This window comes from Pagrus major, chromosome 13, assembly GCF_040436345.1.
Source record: "Pagrus major chromosome 13, Pma_NU_1.0".
Taxonomy (NCBI): domain Eukaryota; kingdom Metazoa; phylum Chordata; class Actinopteri; order Spariformes; family Sparidae; genus Pagrus; species Pagrus major.
Genome location: NC_133227.1, coordinates 5,752,787 through 5,775,236, shown reverse-complemented (window position 1 = coordinate 5,775,236; position 22,450 = coordinate 5,752,787). Strand labels below are relative to the sequence as shown.

Here is a 22,450-nt window from a genome sequence, read left to right as displayed (position 1 = left end):
AGAACTAATGCATTTTTTTATTTTCAGCTTAAATGAATATGTTCCATCATTCAAGCTTTTATTCTTCGAGATCTTTTAACAAATCAAAAAAAAGTCAAATCAAGTCAGTCAATAAGATTATGTATCAGTTGAACCACGCATGAACCAAGCATCTACTTTTTCTTCATTTTCCACTCTCTCCTGATGCAGGTGGAATGAAAGAACAGGATTTAATGTGCATCAAGCTTCATGGAGTCAACCGAATAGGCCTGAAGAAAATCATTGACTTTATCTATACAGCCAAGTTGTCACTCAACATGGAGAATCTGCAGGACACACTCGAGGCAGCCAGCTTCTTACAGATCCTTCCTGTGCTGGACTTTTGCAAAGTTTTTCTCATATCTGGGGTAAGGAAGCACCCAAACTACACATTACAGTTTACTACACAGATTCCTTTGAGTCTTCAGGGAAGGAAAAATCGATTCTTAAACGCATCGTGATTGTCTCTTGACGCAAATAAGTCAATGATCGGAAATCAAAAACCCATTCTTTACATTATGACCGCCCGTAACATTGGCGACCATCTGGATGGTGAAACGTATCAGATGGTAACATGTGCGTCGTGTTTACATTCAAAGCAAGGCTAATTCTTGAGTTTCGGTGAGGATTACTGAGTGTGAGCAAAGATAATGGAAAATTATGTGTCTACTTTGATTATGGATTTCTACAAATACACTGATTTAAAAGTGGCATGTAGCCACACAATTCATGTATTGAAATCAAACACTTGCATCAAGATGTATTGATAACTTTTATAACCGCATCGCATATATCATAGATTCCCACCCCTACTCTTCACCAGTGATAAATCAGCTGTTGAACATGTTTCAGGTCATTGCCTGAAACAACTAGGATTTCAGTTTTTTATTTTTATTTTTTCAACTAAAAGTAGTGGTTTGTTCTAATTTCTTTCCCAAAATATTTTGGATTTTAAACTACTGTAGATGTCCTTTGAGAGTGTCTTTGAGTTAGAGGAGGAGGCAAGCACAGGAATAAAACGATTTTCTTTGTGCTTTTTTTATTATTAAGTAGAACTTGTCTGTCAGGAGATATGACCTTGCATAATATTTTCAACACAGTTGAATAAGTGCTCTGAAAAAATGAAACTGCTCATTTGTTTTTACTTAACATGATAGATTTGTCTGGTGAGAAGGGCACGAGGTAAAACATTCAAGATACAGCAGATTGTAGCAGCAGTCTGAGTTTATCAAGGTTTAATTTTTATATAGAAAAGTATAAACAGTATATATGAAATGGGCAGAATAACCCATATCAATGTGTATGGACTTTGGTGGATTCAAAGGTGAGTATATTTACCGCTAAAATGTTACTAAAACTAATTTGTGTGGATGTAAATAGCAAATAATTGCTTTCATTATTGATTGATTATTGATTTTCGAACATGAATAATTCCCAGAGCTCATATTGATATCTTAGAATTGCTTACATATCTTGCCAACAGTTTAAGAACTAAAAGGTGTAAGCATTCTTCATTGCTAAATCAACATGCGAAATTATTCTGTCTAGGAGGCAGGTTTGTTTATAGGAAGTTGGAGATATCCTTTCATTCATGTCCTCAGATGTGTTTTTGACTTCTTCCTCCCTGCAGGTTTCTCTTGACAACTGTGTAGAGGTGGGGCGCATTGCCAACACGTATAACCTCACAGAGGTGGACAAATATGTCAACAATTTCATCCTGAAGAACTTCCCCTCGCTGCTGGGCACGGGAGAGTTTGTCAAGCTCCCATTTGAGCGGCTGGCTTTTGTACTGTCCAGCAACAGCTTAAAACACTGCACTGAGTTAGACCTGTTCAAGGCTGCTTGCCGCTGGCTACGCTACGAAGACGGTCGTATGGACTATGCCCCAAAGCTCATGAAGAACATCCGCTTTCCCCTCATGAACCCACAGGAGCTCATCAATCACGTGCAGACAGTGGACTTTATGCGCACGGACAACACCTGTGTCAACCTTCTCCTAGAGGCTAGCAACTACCAAATGATGCCCTACATGCAGCCAGTTATGCAGTCAGAACGGACAGCCATCCGCTCGGACAGTGCCCACCTGGTCACCCTGGGTGGCGTTCTGCGCCAGCAGTTAGTTGTGAGTAAGGAGCTGCGTCTTTTTGATGAGAAGGCTCATGAGTGGAAGGCGCTGGCACCCATGGATGCACCCCGCTACCAGCACGGCATTGCAGTCATCGGCAACTTTCTGTACGTGGTGGGCGGCCAAAGCAACTATGACACCAAAGGCAAGACAGCAGTAGACACCGTGTTCCGATACGACCCTCGCTACAACAAGTGGATGCAGGTGGCATGCCTTAATGAGAAGCGTACCTTCTTCCACCTCAGTGCACTAAAGGGACACCTCTACGCTGTCGGTGGAAGGAACGCTGCCGGGGAGCTCGGTGAGTTTATTTCCCTGCTTGTTTGTTTTTGTTTTATCACTCCTTTTTTAAGCAACAACTGGAGCCTTTTAATTAATATTGCATGAGATTATACACCTAAATATCAAGGAGCAGTAGAAGAACGAATGTGCAGTTTAATAAGGCTGCAAGCAAACCAACGCTGGTAATAAAGTGTTGTGCCTACACATCATTTGCTGTTTCAACACGTCGTGTGCCTAATCTCTGTGTAATTTAATAGAATTTAGAGGGTGTGCACATTATCATTTAAACCTTAACAATTGAATGTTTTCCAGTATTTAACATTTCAACGCATGCAGAATGCTTTGTAATGTTGCTTTTTATAATTTTTAAAGGTTGTATTACGGTGAGGTGGGTTTTGATGTTTTCCTCTTATATTGTAGTACAGTCTAATAGAACAAAGCCACAGCCTTCATCCTAACATATATTTCTGTTGATTTGAACAATTTTCTGATAGAGCAGGAGTGGACAGAGAGAATAAAGTGAAGGAATTATTTGTAGTTAGTAATCTGATGCTTTTCTTAGTTTTGTTTAACATTTGGACTCACAGTTCAACCCTTTCAAGTGTAGAAACACTTGAATGAGCTGCATTTATATCTGTTCATTGTAGTTTTGTTGTTGATGCTGAGTAACCAATCTGGAAGTCTGTGCAGCTGTAACCATGTACCACAGAGAGGTGCCACCCAGTACTTAAATTCAGCTCTGTAACTGCAGCGGACAGAGAGAGAGAGGCCACTGTATGAGCAGCCTTCTCTTCTGGGTTATAATTAGACCAAAGAACACGGCCCCGGTTCACTACCCGTCTACACAAACTGCCTTTTCTGCTTTACGTTCCACTGCTCTTTCATTGCGTGTGGTTTAGCCTGGATGTGCCCAGCCCCTGCATTATATTTGTTTACCCTGGGCAGGTCACAGGGGTGTGGTTTTATTGTTTTGTCTAAAATGATCAGATTATAAAGGAAAAGCTTAACAAGATCAACATGGATTTTTCAGGAGGAAGCTTTTAATCTTAACTGGTGTACTTTGTTATTTGTTACATAGTTAGACCTTCCTCAATACGCTTGGTTTTCTTGTTTTTACAGTGACAAAAATATATTTTGGAACAACCTGATGTAACTGAAAGAAATGGCGGTCTCATTTTTAGATGGCATTCCTCATTATAATATCTTAAGACATGCTGTGTGAAGTGTAGCGGGTGTTTACTTTGATATAGATTTGTCAGACAAATCACTCTTTCATTCTTGTTTACCGCAGTCATGCCAATGAGAGAAAAAATACTTGATCACACAATCTTTGACAATTATTCAAGATGGTTGTTTTTCTAAATGATGTTCTTGTATGGTAGTACCATTATATTGTCCACTGTAAATGGAAAGCTGCAATTAGAATTGTATAAACTTGGGTTTTAATGGTCTTTTAGGCTTAGTTATGTTCTTTTATGACCTGAGGGGTTAGCAAGGTATATTGAGCTTCAGAGTCTTTCATGTCACGAATGTAGCTCTCTTTTTAACCTGGCTCAAATTGTTTTATTTCTTGCTCTTACTGAGCTACTATTTATAGAGTTCCCTGGCTATAAAAGAAGATATCAATAAAATTGCAGAACAAAAAGTTAATTATATTAAAACATATTTAGCTTTAAGAATAAAGCCTGGGTGAACAAAACAAGTTGATAACCAACGTTGTGGTACCTGTTATCGCTGACTGGGGTTTGAGGTTTTGTCGAGCCGGCTCACCCAAAAAAGGCCGGTTATGTCGAGCTTGCTTCAAAGTAAAATGCCCGGCTTTACAGAGGCAAAACGTACAGGTCAACAAAGATCTCCTTGTCAAATTAACTGATAACTCTAGTCATCAATTAATTTGGATTCAAACTAAGCAGGGCTGTGACTAATGATTATTCCCATAGTTTATTAATCTTCTGATTATTTTTCTTAATTAATTAATTAGTTGTTTGGTCACTCATACGTCCCAAAGTGGTGAAAAATGTCAATCAGTGTTTCCAAAAACCCTTGTTACAAAATAATATCTAAAGCTAAAATTAAAAAGTGAAACACCAGAGCAGAGTTTTGTGTTGCAGAATACAGAATTATTGGGACCAATCACAAGCCACAGATCATTTACCGGATTTTTCTGTCCCGTTGCAGAGTCCCAAACCAATGTTGGGAACTATTGCTCCAGGTCAGAGAAATCTTCGACACAGTAATTATCACCAGATGTCAGCAGCTCCCAGCCTGACCCATGGAGTGTCCTAATAAGAACAGCCTTCAGAGGGAGAAATTAACGCTAATTAGGAATGTGACCTTTTCAGCTGATCGTAGGAAAATCTGATTTGTCTTTTCAATTTAAATTAGTGTACCTGTAAATTAATTTACTGAAGATATCCTGTGATAGCCTCTGGTCTCTGTAGGTAATCTGCAGCAATCAAGGTTTATATGCGATTTATTATGTATTTATTATAATATTTTTAACATTGATGTCTTTTTCAGTCAGACCCTGCTCTGCTTTCAGTTAGGCTGTGTTTTAGATCTGCTCAGTACATCTGTTGTCTCCTAATATGTCTGTACTTCTTCCACTGCAACATTTTGTGCACTGCTCAAGGTCACTTTGATGATGGTTGTTGAGCAAGCAGAGTGAAGTATTCACTCATTTTCCCTGCTGAGGTTTTCCCAAGACAACCAGGGACGGCTGCCTCTCACAATGTGGTCCTGAGCTTACTGCTGTGTTTTAGAACCAGTTTGAATTTGTTGAAGTCATTAATTGTAAAAGTGTACAGTTTTATTTTTGGTGTTCAGCTGATTATATCATTATTGTTGCTTATTGTCTTTTACCATTGTTAATAATCAACTAGGGTTGGGCCATTGTCCGCCAGCACTGGCTGACAGTCATCGACCACTGAGCCCTCTATCATGGAAACATTGGGCTGGTGTTAAATACGAAGGCTAAGAAGTGCAAATCATACACTCGTGTTGTAATCCTGAATTTTAACACTTCATCAAGGCGCACGCCTTCAAGGTGAAGATGTCTAGGTCTACATCACTCCTGCTGGTTGTTCAACTCTGCTCTCATACCAATTACCGCCCTTTTCCAAGAACACAACGAGCCCACAAGTTGGCGGAAACCTGACCGCCTGTTAAGGCCACCAGTCACTCACCCAGTGTCCCTATTCAGCTTCCTCACAGATTTTGTTGAACCCTCCTCAGGCGCCTTAAGATAAAGGATCTTACAATCTCCCTATTTCCTGTGCAGTCAATGCTGGTGGGGTTGTGGGGATGTGTACTCTGTATTTAAATCCGTGTTTTAGCTCCCACGCTGAGGCCCTCCAAGGCCTCATTTGCTGCTGTTTGTCCTCCTTAGTTGTGTCTTGACCTACTTTCTACTAATACCATCTTTTTTTTTTCTTCTCTTTCGTCTTTTTTCTTCAAGCTACTGTGGAGTGCTACAACCCAAGGACAAATGAATGGACATATGTTGCCAAAATGAATGAGCCACATTATGGCCATGCTGGGACGGTGTATGGTGGTTATATGTATATTTCAGGTAAGTGGCTCCAGGGACCTTTAATTATGTTAATTTGCAATAGATTTAATAATAGATTGCATGTCTTGCAGTCATAATAGAAATTAATTTCAGTGCATTGTGATTTCTTATTAGATAGATTTTTCTTCTCAGGCATTTAATGGATGAAAACATCTTATTACATTCAAAACCCATAAAAAAATCTATCATGTGGTTACCTCATCTGATACCTCCAAACTTAACTGCATGTATCACGCATTGCCATGAGTCATTGAGAGAGGTGTGTGTTTTGTTCATGTTCAACAGAAACATTCAAACTGATTTTAATTTTCAAAATTCAATTTGAGATTGACACGATTGACCGATTTGGAGCCAATATTATCATTATGGAGTAAAATAATTCTATTTAATTCAGGAGTTATTCTTATATACACAGAGTATATACATAAGCACAATTTTTGCAAAGATCTTTCAACCTGTTTATCACCTATATTTTGAGTATGAATTAATCACATTGTAAATTCTTACATATTGCACCTTTTTAATAATTATAAATTACCAGATCGGCACATATTGGACAAACACATACGCCAACAATACAGATTTATCTGCGGTCGGTCAATATTGGCCCATAATATTGGCTGACTGACATGTCGATCGGCCTCTATTATAGATACATGTAAATGACCGCCATCATATTCGCTAACCTCAATACTTCCCATTAGGTTTATATGGAAATTTTGTTAACAGTCCATTTTATGTTTTTTTTTTTTTTTATGTGGTTTTATCTTTTTAATGTTTAATTTATTTAGGATACTTTTAATATTTGTTTCATATTTTAATTCAAAAGAAAAAAATGATTGAGCTAGAATTATTAGTGTATTCTATTATTACTACATCAGTGGCCTGGTAGAAAGTAATTCATCTCCACTGAGAGGCTGAAGTTAGCCAAAGCCTGTGAGGGTACAGTGTTTAGGGAGGAGACTGGACACTGAGATTGGGCCTTTGGGCAGTTACTACATGCTCCTGAGGTGTCGCCTCAATACTTGTTCACTTCATAGGATTGAAAACAAATCCTGCGTTATGGAGATGAGCCCTAGTTTCTCAGTGTGACTAATCCAGAGCGGCGCTACAAAGGGTAGGGGAAGGGAGGGGTGGAAGAGAAAATTGGGAAGGGGTGAGCAAAGTAGAGGACTGAAGCCTGTGTAGGAGGTGTAACACTGAAGAGCCGGTGTTAATCCCTCCTGGCCGTGGGTACTGTCATCATTCTACAACGCATCAACACAAACTGTGTTCATGAAAAATAAGGAGATAACAGGGCATTTTAGCTGCAGTTTATATCTTTTAATATTACAACTGAGAAACTGTTACACAACCAAATTATCTTTCAAAATAAGTACAGTACATAGGATCCAACCCATCACATACACTAGTTACAGTGTTCTGTGCAGATCATCATTGGATCAGTTATAGAAATGTAGCTAGTGGAGTTAAATCAAGTGAAAATCTATGAACACACACCACCAAAGCAATAAAATCAGCTGTTTGAGTAGTGGAGCAGTTAGAAGAAACAAAGTCAGGGTTTCAGCCAATGCATGTGTGTGAACATGTAATTAAGAGGTGGTGCAGTATATTGGTATTAAGGATAGACTCCGTCTCTACAGCCTTATTAAATTAACATACATTAAAGTCGCATACTGCAAGCTGGGAGGTTTCAGCAAATGAAGGTAAAATATTGAAAAGCTCTTCAGCAGCAGCAGTATTGAGCTCATTTACAATGTAAGGTGCTGACCAGCATGCATGCTGTTTTTTTATTAGATACACTCCCTGGTTTTAATTACTGTGCACACAACCAGTGAATTTAGTTTTATAATCCTCAGATCTCATTATTCCTGCAAATCTTTGTCAATATCATGTAGTTCTATACAAAACACATTAGCTACCATATTAGTTCCAGTTGTCTTTTTATTTTTCAGTTCCACACAGTAAATTCCACAACTGAGATGACATGCATTTACTCGTTTTGTTTTTGTTCTTTCTCAGAATGCAGCGAGATTTGTCTCTGTATACATGCATGTGCCAAAATGAACAGTGCATGTAGGCTCTTTTTAATTTGATTTCATATTAGCAATCTGTGACTTAGTGGAAACAGTCCAGAAACGAATAACTAACTTCATACACGATTACTGTGATTGTTTATATAAGCAAAAAAGCAAGACTCTTCTGACCTCGTTAATTAGTTAGTATTTCATTTGGCGAGCAGAAGAACTGGGGCATATGTGAGACCACACAGACCACATGAATTGGCAAGTCTAATATTACTGAAGAGGGAAGATGAAAGACACATTTTCACTTTTTAAAATAAATAAACTGAAATGATGAATAACATAATAGTCAGGGACTGAGCTAATCTGCTGGAAGCCGGCTGTTTTTCAGTGTTTTTGCCTCTGGCTGTACTCGGCACTACACAGTATTTATTGCTCACCCTTTTTGATATTCTAATGGATTCCTTTTATGTTTGTTTCATGTTTTACTGATGCACTCATTAGCAGGCCAATAGCCTGGTAAATTTCACTAACATACGGTGACACAATGTCATGCTTTGCACCTGCAGCAGCTAAAACTACATGTGGCGGAAAATGAACGTTTGCTTGTTGCAGGATGCAGCTGAGAAGCAAACGTGCATAACAGTTTATATGAAAACTGTCTTCAACAGACCGCAGTGCTTTTAAATGCGAACCGTACAGGTAAACGAGCATTACCCATTAGAGGAATTTGGTTGCACCGAGGCCCCACTGTAGCGCCCACAGTCTCCGGGGTTACAGTCTCACTGTGCAAGGTGACCCATGCTGAAGTGCAGTTCTGTGTCCGTCTGTCACAGCGGATCAGGTCACTTTCTCTGGCTGTGCTGCCGCGCTGTCTGAAGGCATTCTGTCAGCTGGATGAACCTGACAAATGCACTCAGCCCACAGACCATCACAGCTCAAGTGGTGTGGCAGAGTTCAGACACGAGTACTGAACCAGCACTGAGCCTCTGGTTCACCGTCTCACCTGAGAGATTAAGATCTGAGTGGAGGTGGACTTACACTTTAGACCATTTAGTTTAGTTCTTCACTCAGTCATGTATAACAAGGACACTGTGTACCCTCTGAGTTATTTATGGCATCAGATGTCATGACAGCAGACTGAAGTTGTGATTATTTTTTAATTATTCTGCAGTAATTAGAGCCTGACTGTTACAGGATTTTTGAATCTGATGTTGACATCGATATTTAGATTTTACTATTTTCTTTAATTGTGACATTTTACAGCAGAAAAATCAACTTGTCAGTGCTCTCTGGTGGACAAACAATATAACACTGTTTCTAGATGATCTCAAACATACTTTGGCATTTGTATTGCCATTTCTTATTACCTAGTAGCCAACATACCCACGGTTACTGATATATGTTTGCAAGAAGATATTATCTCCTGATATTATGGGCTTGGCTGGTTAATTGGCTGTGCTCTAGGACTAATATTAAAAATATATATATATAAAGTCAGCAGGGAAAGAAGGTTTTTTTTTATGCCTCTGTGCCGCCAACAGTCGTGGCCTGAGGCGGTATGTTTTTGGCTTGCTCGTACGTCCCGTTCTTGTGATCATGATATCTTAAGAACGCTTGGAGGGAATCTGTTCAAATTAGGGACAAATGTTCACTTGGATTCAAGGATGACTGATTTAGATTTTGGTGGTCAAAGGTCAAGGACATCGTGACCTCAAGGTGCCCCATTCCTGTTCACAAAATATCTCAAATGTAAATTTCTTCAAATTTGGTACAAAGGTCACAGTTCAACGTCACTGTGACCTCACAAACGCATTTTTGGCCGTAACTCAGGAATTCATACAATAATGACGATAAAAGTTGACATACAAAAGTCTAACAGGATAAATTATGAAGTTATGACATTTAATATCCAAAAGTTCAGAGGTTAAATGCACCGTGACGTCATATTCCGTAACAAATGTTCTGGCTGTTATTCAACACCACAGCGCAGGAACAGCAACGTGACTGGTGCAGGGAGGCATACAACTGCGATGCAGTAATTCTATTTTCTTATGATTTCACATGCATTTATTTTTTTAAACACTTGTCATTATAGTCATTCATCATATATGACTAGCTCCTGTCAGATCGTTGGTGCAGAATTTATAAGACGGTTTGAGTCGGAGTAAATGTGGCTGGTTTGTGAGCATTACTGCAGTCATCAGCAGATTATCTTTGAACACCAGACGTTTTTTAAGGGACCTTTTTATTGTTTTGTTTTTTTCTCCCAGACCATCTACTGTGTGAGCTTCATAGCTTAAGGTTTAAAGTTACAAATGATATGCAAGAGTTTTATTGGTGTTGAGGTTAATACACTACCAGAGTAAGGGCTGTCTCATAAGCTGACTTGGAAACCAAGTTCATGAGAAACTTAAATGTACATGCGACAAAGTGTTTGAGTTTTATTTGAGACAACCTCATAACATCGGTTCTTAATTGGATTATTTAATGCGGAAAGAGGGGTGTTCTGTCACCCACTTGATCACTGGAATGAAAGCGGTAGTGTCGATGGCATGTACACTACTTTCATCCCACAATGCATAGTGTTGGATTCAATAGATATGAAAATTACCAATGTGTGACTCACCGTTCGTCAGCAATGACCCAACATGACGATGATTCATAAGCGTCTGAATTTTCAATTTGCTGCTCTCAATAGAGTAACTGACTGGTTGTTATTGTTTGATATTCCTACAGGGACTGATAGCCAGACTGAAATGTCAGAAGGCTCTAACATAAACTCGATAGTACGACTTCACATGTGTGGTTGTGGTCAGTTGAGTAATGCGGGAGAGCGAACATCTTACCTTAACAGGGACCATAGATGAGAAGTTTTTAAGTTAAGTGTGATAGAGAAAGTAATTTCATTCATAATCGATACGGAGCTCACTGTACGTTAATGTCGATCCATATGCTCTGTGCCCTCCTATAGAAAAATAGATCCATTCACACTGTAGCTCGGTTGTGTCTCGTCCTTGAGGGATTCGCCTGTACATTAGACTGAACAAGCACAGATCGTTAGTTGATGTTTTTGCTGGAGCTCCAGTCTGTACACTCTCTATCATTATGGGGTATTTTTGGAATATGCTGAGCCCCCTTTTTCCCGCCTTACCTCTGCGACTATTCTCCGTTTTCTCTTCTAGTCCCACTTGTGCCGACACTGATTCAACCAGCCAAGCAGATCACCGGTTTTACAAGGGGACTCTATTTTATATCTACCTGGCTGAACAGGGGAATGTTTTTATGTGACACATGTAGCAGACAATACAAACAACACCCCAGTCTGCCCTGAGCTGTCTGTGGAAGGGCAAAAGCTTGTAGCCTCTCTGTCTGTCTGTCTGAGACGGGCTCAATTTGGCCCAACCTGTGTCTCACTAATGGCAGTGATTGGACATTAGAATAGCGGGATACTGATCAGACATCATTGAATAAGGGAAAGGCCAAAGCTCTTGAACTGAATCAGAATGGCAGCAGGGCCTCTTGAGAGGAATTATAAGGACCTAACGTCGACTCCGCCACAGTTCCCTTTAATAGCAGACTTTCCCCGTTGACTTCTTGGATAAAGAAAATGGATAGTCAGGCTATCTTTGGGTTTGATCAGTTAAGGAGGTGCCGCATCACAGATCTGAGTCATGGCAGCTGAATAGACAGCTTAGGCCTCAACAATAAACCTCGCACACGATCACTGGGCAGCAGCACTAGAGGGATTCTGCCTCTATTCAGCGTGCTCTGCAAATCTTCACTGCATTTGCTCCTAGTCACTCTGCCTACGGGGGGAGGGGTGGGCTGGCTTCTACCCAAATGCATGCTGGGATTGTGTTCCTCTTTATTTTAAGCCTTCCCTGTAGACATGTCCTGTTTTTTTTTTTTTTTTTCCTCCCCACTTTCCCTCAGCTTTTTTGTGTCCCGGCGTCTACAGTCTGTTTGTGCATATGCGCATGAGCGTTTTCTAATGCTGTTTCTCTTTGTACTGAGCGCTCATCATCAACATTATGTAAAAAAGAGGCTTAACAAAGATCAATGTTACTCTAGTTTGTAAAATAACAGTTCACTCTTTGTGAGTTGAGGTTTGAGAAATGGGGGTCGAGGAAAGGTGTGGTTTTTTTTTTTTGTTTTTTTTTTAATGTAAAGCCTTGATCCTGATTCTCTTTCTTCTAAGTGTATTTTAAGGATATGAGATTGCTCCGAGTGTTGTGGCTGGTCGTGGCCTAGATAAATGAGAATGTAGGTTGACATGGGTGAATGAGTCACGGATCGGTCTGATTGACAGGGCCACAAAGCTGTTTTCCTCCCCCAAATGATCGGTGACGAGACTAATTTGTACTCTTTTTTTGCTCCTTGCTGCAGGGGGAATCACTCACGACACTTTTCAGAAGGAACTGATGTGCTTTGACCCAGATGCAGATAAATGGACTCAGAAAGCGCCCATGACGACCGTGCGCGGCCTTCACTGCATGTGCACGGTGGGCGACCGTCTCTACGTGATCGGGGGCAACCACTTCCGGGGCACCAGTGACTACGACGACGTGCTGAGCTGCGAATACTACTCCCCTGCCCTCGATTTGTGGACACCTATTGCCGCCATGTTGCGAGGTCAGAGCGACGTGGGCGTGGCCGTGTTTGAGAATAAGATCTATGTGGTGGGCGGGTACTCGTGGAACAATCGCTGCATGGTGGAAATAGTACAGAAGTACGACCCCGAAAAGGACGAATGGCACAAAGTGTTTGACTTACCCGAGTCGCTGGGCGGGATCCGAGCCTGCACACTCACAGTTTTTCCCCCTGAGGATATCTCGGGCTCACCCTCCAGAGAGTCGCCCCTGTCAGCACCTTGATGAGTAAAGGGGGGGAGCCCTGTTTTGCTCACACCCCCATGACCCCTCACCCACCCAACCTTCTAAACAAACACACCTTATAGACAATGTTTGCACTTCCTCTTCGGACAACATCTGTACTGCATCCCTGAATACCCCTAAAGTCCACCTCCCCTAAAGCTGTGCAGAACCCCCTCCCTAAGTGATTATACCTACATACCGATACGGTTTGGCAACCTAATTACATGTTAATGTTGCATACTCGGTATATTTTGGCAGGAAATACCTTGACTTGAAAAGTGACTTTGCAAATCAACTTTTCTACCTGATGTCTTTTTTTCTAATGTCTCGTTTCTTTAGGCGTTCTACCTTGAGATGTTGACTACCACACTGACTCTCTCTTCTAGTCTATGCCAGGTTAGATGCAGGTGACCCCAGAGAGCAGACGCATAGGGACGGATGAGCTCCAAACACAGCCGGTTTTTAACTCAGGGGTTGGCCCAGGCCCCATCTACGTCTTTCTCTCTCTTACAGTTTCAGTTCTTTCCTGCTATTGCTATGAAACTGTTAACAAAATGGTGTTTTCTAAATTTAATAAACATGATTTTGAAAGTAAATAAAATGTTGTTGTCATTACTGACTACAGCTGAGTAAAGGCCAATCCTTAAATGGGAACTTTGCCAATTTTCACCCAGTTTTTTTTATCACTACAATATTGTTAGCATATGCAAATGAACAATGTTAAACTTGTCTCTATTGCCTGCATCCAGAGCCCTATACTGGCAAAGTCATGTAAACATGATCCACTAACATGAAGAGTATAGCCGTATTGGATCGGCTGAGGAGCGTCTCACCAAACTCCAATCAAGCTGTCTAAACCAGGCAGTGCTATAAACTATAAATCAATATTCTGTTACTACACTGCCTATGAGATGTATTTTAGCTTACCGTTTAGCTGCGAAATGAACCAGAAGTCGCTGCCATATTGTTTGTGTATATTGTTTGTAAAAGCGGAGGCTGAAAAGCCTCAGTGACTGATCACATATGAACCACGATCCTGTTCATTTGTCTATTTCTCATCATAATATTTTGAAAACTTATTTTACCAAACTGTTTAGATGTAATGTGATATTGTTCGTGACAAGCTGGCCACCGTACCGTTTCCTCCATTACGCCTCCCATCAGCAGAGTGTCTGGTGCGGCACCATGCATTCTGGTTGTTATAGTTTTTCTAAGCAAAAACGAACACTACAGTCCTCTTTCTCTGTTTTCTCACGTCACGTAGCACCAATTATTTAAGTATTTGTGAATTTCTCCTTTCAGACAGCCCAGTTTTATGCAAGGGCCATATTTCCACCTGTGAAATACTTCTTTAAGAACCCTTATAAATTTCTAATGCGATATTCTTAAAAATGTGTGTAAAAATGCTTTATGGAAACACGGCTACTGTCGTCAACTAGATACCTATGCTGACTGGTAGAATTACTTCACGTGGTTCCCCCTTGGGTGATGTACTTTAAACAGTGCAACAGAAGTTACATGCTTTTATGTTGCAAATGGAGAAATTCAAGGTCTGTCACAAGTCTGGCCATAATCTACAGGGCATTTCAAAATCCAGAAAAAAGATAAAAATCTAAAGATTAGATGGATTGTGATTATTTTTAGAGACACCCCTATTTCATGTTTAACGCGTTAACTCATCCCAAAGCAGAGAGTGTGTTTTTCTTGTGGTATATTAATGTTTATGATGGACAGTAAGTACAGCGTTTGGTTTCGATTTACTGTACAGAATGTACAGGAGCTGTAGGCGTCATTATTGATCATTTAAGTAAAGTTCTCTGACTTTATCTTAACCTGACCTTACCATCGTACCCAGTAACATTCAGTGCATTTCAATCTGTACATTGTGTAGTTAAATATAGGCATCCTATATAGTGTTCAGAGGCTTGGCCCTGTGTTCTCATCTCAGCTACAGAAACCTGTTAAAGCACTAAACTTTCTGCCAGAGGTATAAACATTATGCTGCTGACCAGTCGAGACTGGAAAACTGGCACTTCCAACGCTGTCGCCTCTCCTCCTGGCACCAAGACAGACGGTAACGTCGCCCACAATCTGCCCACCTGCTCCTGGACGATTAGAGCCTTAATGGCAGCATATGGTGTCCGAGACGTCTGCTTCCCGCTGTTACCAGGAACAAAAGGTTTGTGTAACCATCAGGTGAGTTTGGTCGGGAGCTTTAAATCCTCATTATACTCTCATTACAGCCCACTAATGAGGCGCTGCAGTGGTGCCTCTGATTTCAGGATTTAATGGCTGTTCCTTTGTTGTTCGTAACAACAAAGTCTCAGCTGTAGGACTGCCATTTTAACTGGTTGTTATAATTTATGACCTGAACATCTTGTTCTGGTGCCTTTCAGTGATTCACTTTGAGCTTCTGACGCACCTTTTGTGTTAAATTTCCTGTGTAACTTTCACACGCTGTCCTGTTCTTCTTTAAAAGTGAGTCCAGTTGTTTGTGACGCTCTGTCACATTTTTTATTTTGAGGAGTGCTATGTTGATACCTTTTTTTTCCCGGACATTTCAAAAGCTTTATTGTGTGCAGCAGCTTATTCTTAAGTCCTTTTGATGGAGCTGTTTGCATCATTCTTACAAATTTAAAAATAGGCTGCTTTGTAATCCTTTAATGGGAACGCACTGAATAAACAAGAGCAAAAATGTACCTCAGCTTCTGGCAAAGACAGAGGATGGGAAAAGGGTAGGAAGTTAATACCACGTTTCCCTGGATGTTTCACTGAAAATAAATCGCACACTGAAATATCTGCCCTCTGTGTCACCTAGGTCTGAAGGCATGAGAAAGAGTCACAAAGGAAGAAAGTGATGCAGTCGATAAATCACTTCTCAAACCACAACAGTGACTCTACCTGGAAAAGCAGGATGAGAGGGCTGCATGAAGCATCTCTAGTTCATTGCTGTCTTATAATTTATTGGGAAAATATTGACCATTTTGTTTCAACAACTCCAGAAGGCTGAGACTCTAATAATGAAATCATTGTTGCAGTTTATTTAAAGGGTAACTCCACCAATTTTATATTTTAAAGTGTGTTTACAGGTCTTTGGGAGTAGTACCCTGAGTTTTTGGCAAAACGTGGATTTCACATGTGCCAAAATATGTGTCAAGTTTCAACATGATTTTTTTTCAAGAAAATCCATGATGTGAACTGGACATATTTGCATACCAGGTATAAATTTGCAGTAAAATACAATGCATAACAGCGTCTGTTACTTCATGTGTCGTTTTCCTCCTCCATTTCCATGTGCAAGGAGGCTGCATCAGTTTGTCACACCTTTTTTTTTCTTCATGTTTTTTTTGTCTGTTTACTTTGGCGTTGTGCACCAAGAATGCTTCGAGGGTGAAAATTGGAAATATCAGCTGGGAAATTCAATCCTCTGACGTTGACTGGATCACAGCATTTAACGTCCCAAATGTCATCACTGTGAGACTGTTGGCCTGCTGATGTTAGCGTTTAGCTCAGAGTACCACTGTGCTTTAGTGCAGCCTCACAAAGCCGCTAGCATGGCTGCAGAGTCTTTCTGCATGATTTTCACATCAATGTGATGAAGTGCCTCAATTTGTCAGGTTATTATTCAGTTCCTCCACTGATTTCCAACAGAAAAGACTACATCCTGTCATATATTGCAATGTAAAATAAGCACTTTGACCATATTGGAGGATCTTGTTCGTGCTGCCTCTGCCTCCAGAGTAAGCGGTGTTCCAGCAGTCAAAACAAACAGAGTGCAATCAGAGTTATACCACAGCTACTCTGCTGTGAAGGCACATTTTAAAGCATTAATTGATTTTTAAATGGATTCAAGAGAAGACATTCGGGTTTCAGTTACATGCACTGACACTTAAATGCCCTTCAAGATAAATCTTTTTTTTTTTCTGACTGTGCAGAGCATTTTAAGGACAGGTTTGAAAGAACTCAAATCAACCACAGCACATCCACAGTCTGTCTGCAGAGATCCAGCACATGATGTTCCAGATCCAGTGTGTGATTCCCGCCACATGGTTGCTTTGTTTCTTGGTGTTTGTTGCAAGCCAATGTCAATATTACATGACGCAGAGCTTTGTGTATCCTGTAAGACTGAAGGCTTGGATTTTTAATGAACAATGTGTCCTCAGCACTAAAGCAAAGAGAAGTGAAGCGAGAGATTATACACGCCTTCACCACTCCTCCTCCTCCTCCCCCCTTCTGCTTCACTACCTGTGTTTCTCAGCAGATTTCATCACCACTGGAGGCACGTTCTCTTGATCCGTGAAGTAGATAAAAAAAAAAAAAAAAGGATGTGCGTGTGGATTACGGCCCGGACTCTTGACACATGAACACGGCACACGTTTGTGGCTCGCTGTGCCTCCAGACGGCTCCTCCTCTCCTCTCATCTTGTCTCATCCCAGCCAGAAAATGACCTAGATTCTCCAGGCTGCTGGATGTGTTTACATACACAGCACACTGATGACTTTGTCAGTCAGAAAGCATCGCTCTCAGCAGCGAGGAGAAGGGATGCTCTAACTGTAACTAAAGCTCCGATCCACCTCCTATCATGATGAAATGCTCTGCAGAGCCACAGATCCCTGCTGTCCTCTGACTGCATGCATGATGGTGTTAATGGCTATTGATCCCTCTGCCTGGCAGACGGCCAAGCTGTCCTGATGTTACTCCTGCTAGATGTATTTATTTTTGCTCTGAATCACAAGCTGCAGACCATTATTAGGCTCCACAAAGGTTATCGGTCTCAGGAAAGGTTTACATCTCTCTCATCTCTCTCTCCCTTCATGAATATTCAGAAAAGGTCAAGTCCTTGCTCTCCTCTGGAGCTCTCGATCCCTCGTGACTGTGTCCTGAATAATCTGTCCCTGATTCATCTCTTGTTCCAGTGCTTGTTCCTGCCCTGGCTGCACTGTTTCTTTTTTTTTTTTTTTTTGTAAAGCAGAGGCGGGAGGGGTAATTGGGATTTGTTTTGCTCAACATCTGGCCATGCACCAGTCCTAGATTTTAGTTCATGCCTCACTTGTAAAGGTATTCTGTGTGCAAAATGCATCTGTGCGTCCTGAAACAGCCCTGAATTAAAGCTCCCAAACTTTATTGGACAGAGAATTCTCCAGTTTATCCTCCACCTGGCCTACTTATCTCTCTGCATCGCTTTATTTTAAAGGGTAAGTTCACCCAGAAATGAAAATCCAGTTATTATGTACTCACCCTCGTGCTGGTGGTATGTCAGTTTGAAGTTTTGTAGTTTGCAAAACTTTTCTGGAGCTTGGACTTGCTTTAAAATGTAAAAAAAACAAAACGAAAAAGAACAATAAAATGTTTCTGTACAGTTTATAATGCCTGATCAAAGTATCTAGAAGCCCCAAGATCCCAAATTGATTTGAAAGGACATTAATTACACCCTTTACGAGCAGTCAAGCTTGTACACCCACTTCAGACATGGTGCTTTTAGCTTAGCAGCTACAGTGAAGATTTCGGCACAGTAATGTATTTTTCAATCAGCTGGGATCTCAGTGCTTCCTGAAACTTGGATCATGCCAAAGAGCAGGTTTTTTTTTTTAACATTTGAAAACAAGTCCCCATCTTCAGTTGTGCAACGCTGTTTTGCTGTGAAGCTCTAGAAATATTTTGTGGATAACGAAACTTCAATAAGACTGAATAGATCATGATTAAGTTTTCATTTTTGGGTGAAATTTTCCTTTAAAATTCTCATTTCAAAAGCTGTATTGAGTTCTTGGACTTCTCCGCGTTCGGTTTGCGTGTTCTGCCCCTCTTTCATGCAAGCTTCCTCCCGTAGTTCAAAGTGGATTGGAGCATGTGTGATAGACTGGCAGCCTGTCCAAGCTGTCTCCCCTCCTTCAATCCAATGCATGCTGGGATATGCTCCAGTGCTCCCTTGACAATGAAGAGGGAAAAAAAGCAGGTAAAGAATATAAATGGGGAGGAGGGCTGTGCAGAGGGAACGATGCAGTTTGCACACTGAGAGCAACAAAGAACATGTTATTTCATAAAGTGCATGAAGAGCCTCTTCCTCCGGGCCAGCTGAGAAGAGCGGGGAGCTGGAACAGTGCAGCCGCTCTGGGAGAACCACTTAACCTCGCAGGGTTAAATACAGCTTCGGCTCAGTGTCCCTCCAGGTTTCCTGCACTCTTAAAGATTCAACCGACAGCACCTGAGCAGGAACTGAAGCCTCTCGGAGAATCAAAACAAGTCAGGACTCACATACATACAGAATATACATGCTGATTCTGAAAATGACTGCATTGTACAACTTTCAAACAAGATTAGAAATACAGATTAAAGGACAAGTTCACCCAAAATGAAAATTCAGTCGTTATCTACCACCCTCATGGAAATTTGTCAGGAAAGTCGACGTTTCGTCATCAACAACACAGTTCTGGAGCTTTACAACAAGATGGCGCTGCAGCATTCTCTTAAACAACTGAAGTAGATGGGGACTTGTTTTAAAATGTAAAAATAACCTAAAATGGTATCCATACAGCTCATCTTGCGTAATCCAAGTCCCCAGAAGCCCCAGGATCCCAAATTGATTTTAAAAGATGTTGTTTACTCCCTTTTTTAAGATGGAATCTTCCCTGTAGCTGCTAAGCTAAAAGGGTTCGCACACACCCCGTCTGAAGTGAGTGCACGAGCCTGATCGTGCATCGTGGGAGTAAATATTGTCTATTCAAATCAGTCTGGGATCTCAGGGCTTCCTGGTACTTGGATTACACCGGAAAGGCTGTGTGGGGATGATGATTTTCTTTTCATTTAAAAAAGTCCCCGTCTACTTCAGTTGTTTAGGAGAATGCTGCAACACTGTTTTGCTGTGAAGCTCCAGAAATGTTTTGTGGACTCCAAAACTTAAATTCTTTAAGTATTATCATTTTCATGAAATTACAGGATATGAATTCAAATGAAATGGTTGAGAATCACATGACTGTCACAATACATGTTGACGTTTCTCAGCCTGTTACGACCTAAAAACATTTGCAGGTTCTTCGTTTGTTTTTGCTCTTAATTCATTTATGTAGTGATTCATTACATCATTATTTAACTAATTTGTTGTGAGTCTGTAAATCTCCACAGAGATCCTTAATTTCTTCACCGAGTTTTTCAAGTATTGCACAAAGAATAAAGAGGATGTCTTTCTATTGCAATTCAAAACATGAAAAGATGGTAAAGAAGGAACAGAAACTGAGAAATTATATTCTGTGTTTTCATGGTTTTTTTCTTCCTCTTTTTAAATGAAGGGTGTGTTTTAACATCTTCAAAACAATTTTTTCACCTTGTAATGTGAGCGTTTTTCTGCATTCAGATCCATCCACTGGACACTGGCGCACTCTCAGATGAAAAGGAAAATGTCATGATCCCTGGCCTGTGAAGTCACGTGACGGACGAAAGAGCAGGCAAACTTGTGTGTGTGTGCGTGTGTGTGTGTTGTTTGTGTGCGTGTCATAGTGCTGATGTCAAAGTGATTGATAACTCTCCTCTCCAAGCTGAGCTCAGTTTCAACCTCCTCAGCTCTGTCCTGTATAATGCCAAGTTGCCATGGTTACCATTGCTCTTCATACAAGGAAGTGGGGGGAAAAAAAGAAGAGATTTTCTCCTCCTCTTCTTTATGAAATGCTCTTGCTGAGCCATCCTGGGGAGTTGAGAGGAGAGCGCTGACCTGCCTGTCGAGCAGGGACTGAAAATTTTGGAAAACTGAGCGCTGACGCAAAGCAAACATTTAGCTGCTTCTTTAAACCTCGACCCTCCCCTGCGATGTGGAAATGTGGCTGAGCTGATTACTACTGCAAACTCATTTTCATCCCTATTAGAGCAGCTAATTTCCATTTCCACTACATTATCACTGAGTGCATGCCAGAGGTGGCTTTGATTCCTACAGTGCTCTTTTGCAATAATGACCTCTAGTGGTTCCTGTGAAAAACAAATCGAAGTAGCTGTGACTCACTCTCAACCTGTTTTTGAAAGATGTCTGCATGATGAAAGATGTCACAGTCTTGTTCTTTCTGATGATGCCAAAAGAAGTAATCAAACACACGCCTTGTTGCATTTACATAAAATCCGAATCATCCTTCCAGTGACACCAGAGTTACTTAGAGAGACAGAAGTTAATCTTTTTATTTACAGAGTCAAGGTTGAAGCCAAGACAGAGAGACAGACTCGACATGAGAGGAGTAAACAGGATGAGACGCCTGCAGGAGGGAACCAGTTTGTACAACCACCCACGAAGACCCAGAGTTCCCTCTGATGGAGGCCACAGCATGGCCCAGTGTCCCCTTGCAAAAAGCTGTTTTTAACACTGAGCAACACTCATTTAGAAAAAACTTAATTTGCCTTTATTTTAATTAATTACGCTGTCTACAAAATGCTTAGAATACTAAAGAAGAAGAACCCTCTCTACATTTGGATAAAACCAGTGAGCGTTCAGGACAGTCTCGATCCAGTAATGGCCGCTGATGGATGCCTGACCCACTTTGAACGTTTTATGCCCTGTAAAAGCTGACCCCAGCGGGCAGAGCAATCAGCCATTAGTGCCCCTGCTGGTGGATCACTACCAATAAAAAATAACGCTCAGCTTCCCCGGCGCTAAATGCAAATTAATTTTTCAGGAATAATTAATTGCATGGAAATGAATGGCGGTTTTGAGTAGGCTCCAGTATAATGTTATGAGATGAACATAATATTACAATCTACAATCACTCTTGTTGCAGTAAAGCCTCTTAATGCCTCAACTACAAGCTGCTGCTGCCATGAAAATACTCTCAGTGAAAGGAGATTGTGTTATCTGCAAATGGCACAATCAGTCCTCATTTAATGTAATGTCATTACAGACACAGGGGGGCTGGACAAAATAATGTAAACCAGATGAAAGGAGTCAGGTAATAATCCTCTGTGGATTTATTAGTAGGTGCAACACCTTTGATTAAACACAGTCATCTGATTAATTGTTAGTGTAAATAGTGAACAGAGTCGCTTTAAGTGGGGAATCTCAAAAAATTCAGTCATTATTGACTCAGATAAGATTTCCATATCAATGCATATTGGACAGCATATATGCCAATACCGATATACCTGTGATGGGCCAATATCAGTCAGACTCTAATTTACACCTTCGACACATGGTCGAGCTTGTACACCTGCTTCAGACTCGTGTGCGCTAATGCTTTTAGCTTAGCAGCTACAGTAAAGATGTCACCTTAAAAAAGGGTGTAAATAAAATTTTTTCCAATCAATTTGGGCTCTTGGGGCTTCCAGAGACTTGGATTACACCAGACGAGCTGTATGGAGCAATTTTAGTTTTTTTTTTTCTTGTTTTTTTTTACATTTTAAAACAAGTCCCCAACTACCTCAGCTGTTTAGCAGAATGCTGCAACGCTGTTTTGATGTGAAGCTCCTGAAATGTTTTGTGTACTACGAGACTTCATCCGACTTTCTGTCGGCATGGGGGTGAGTAGATAATAATTTAATTTTAATTTCTGGATGAACTGCTCCTTTAATACCTTTCCCACATCTA

The 22,450-nt window shown here is 40.7% G+C and overlaps 1 protein-coding gene across 1 annotated transcript in view; it reads left to right on the top strand.

The window, feature by feature from the left end:
• The window catches only part of klhl13 (kelch-like family member 13), a 40,597-nt gene extending 27,099 nt beyond the window's left edge, over nucleotides 1–13,498 (top strand). The window contains exons 5-8 of the mRNA XM_073479804.1: nucleotides 190–386; nucleotides 1,649–2,444; nucleotides 5,883–5,996; nucleotides 12,410–13,498. Of these exons, the coding sequence (XP_073335905.1) occupies nucleotides 190–386; nucleotides 1,649–2,444; nucleotides 5,883–5,996; nucleotides 12,410–12,897 (1,595 nt within the window). The 3' untranslated portion in view covers nucleotides 12,898–13,498. The remainder of the gene's footprint in view (nucleotides 1–189; nucleotides 387–1,648; nucleotides 2,445–5,882; nucleotides 5,997–12,409) is intronic.
• Nucleotides 13,499–22,450: the final 8,952 nt, after the last annotated feature.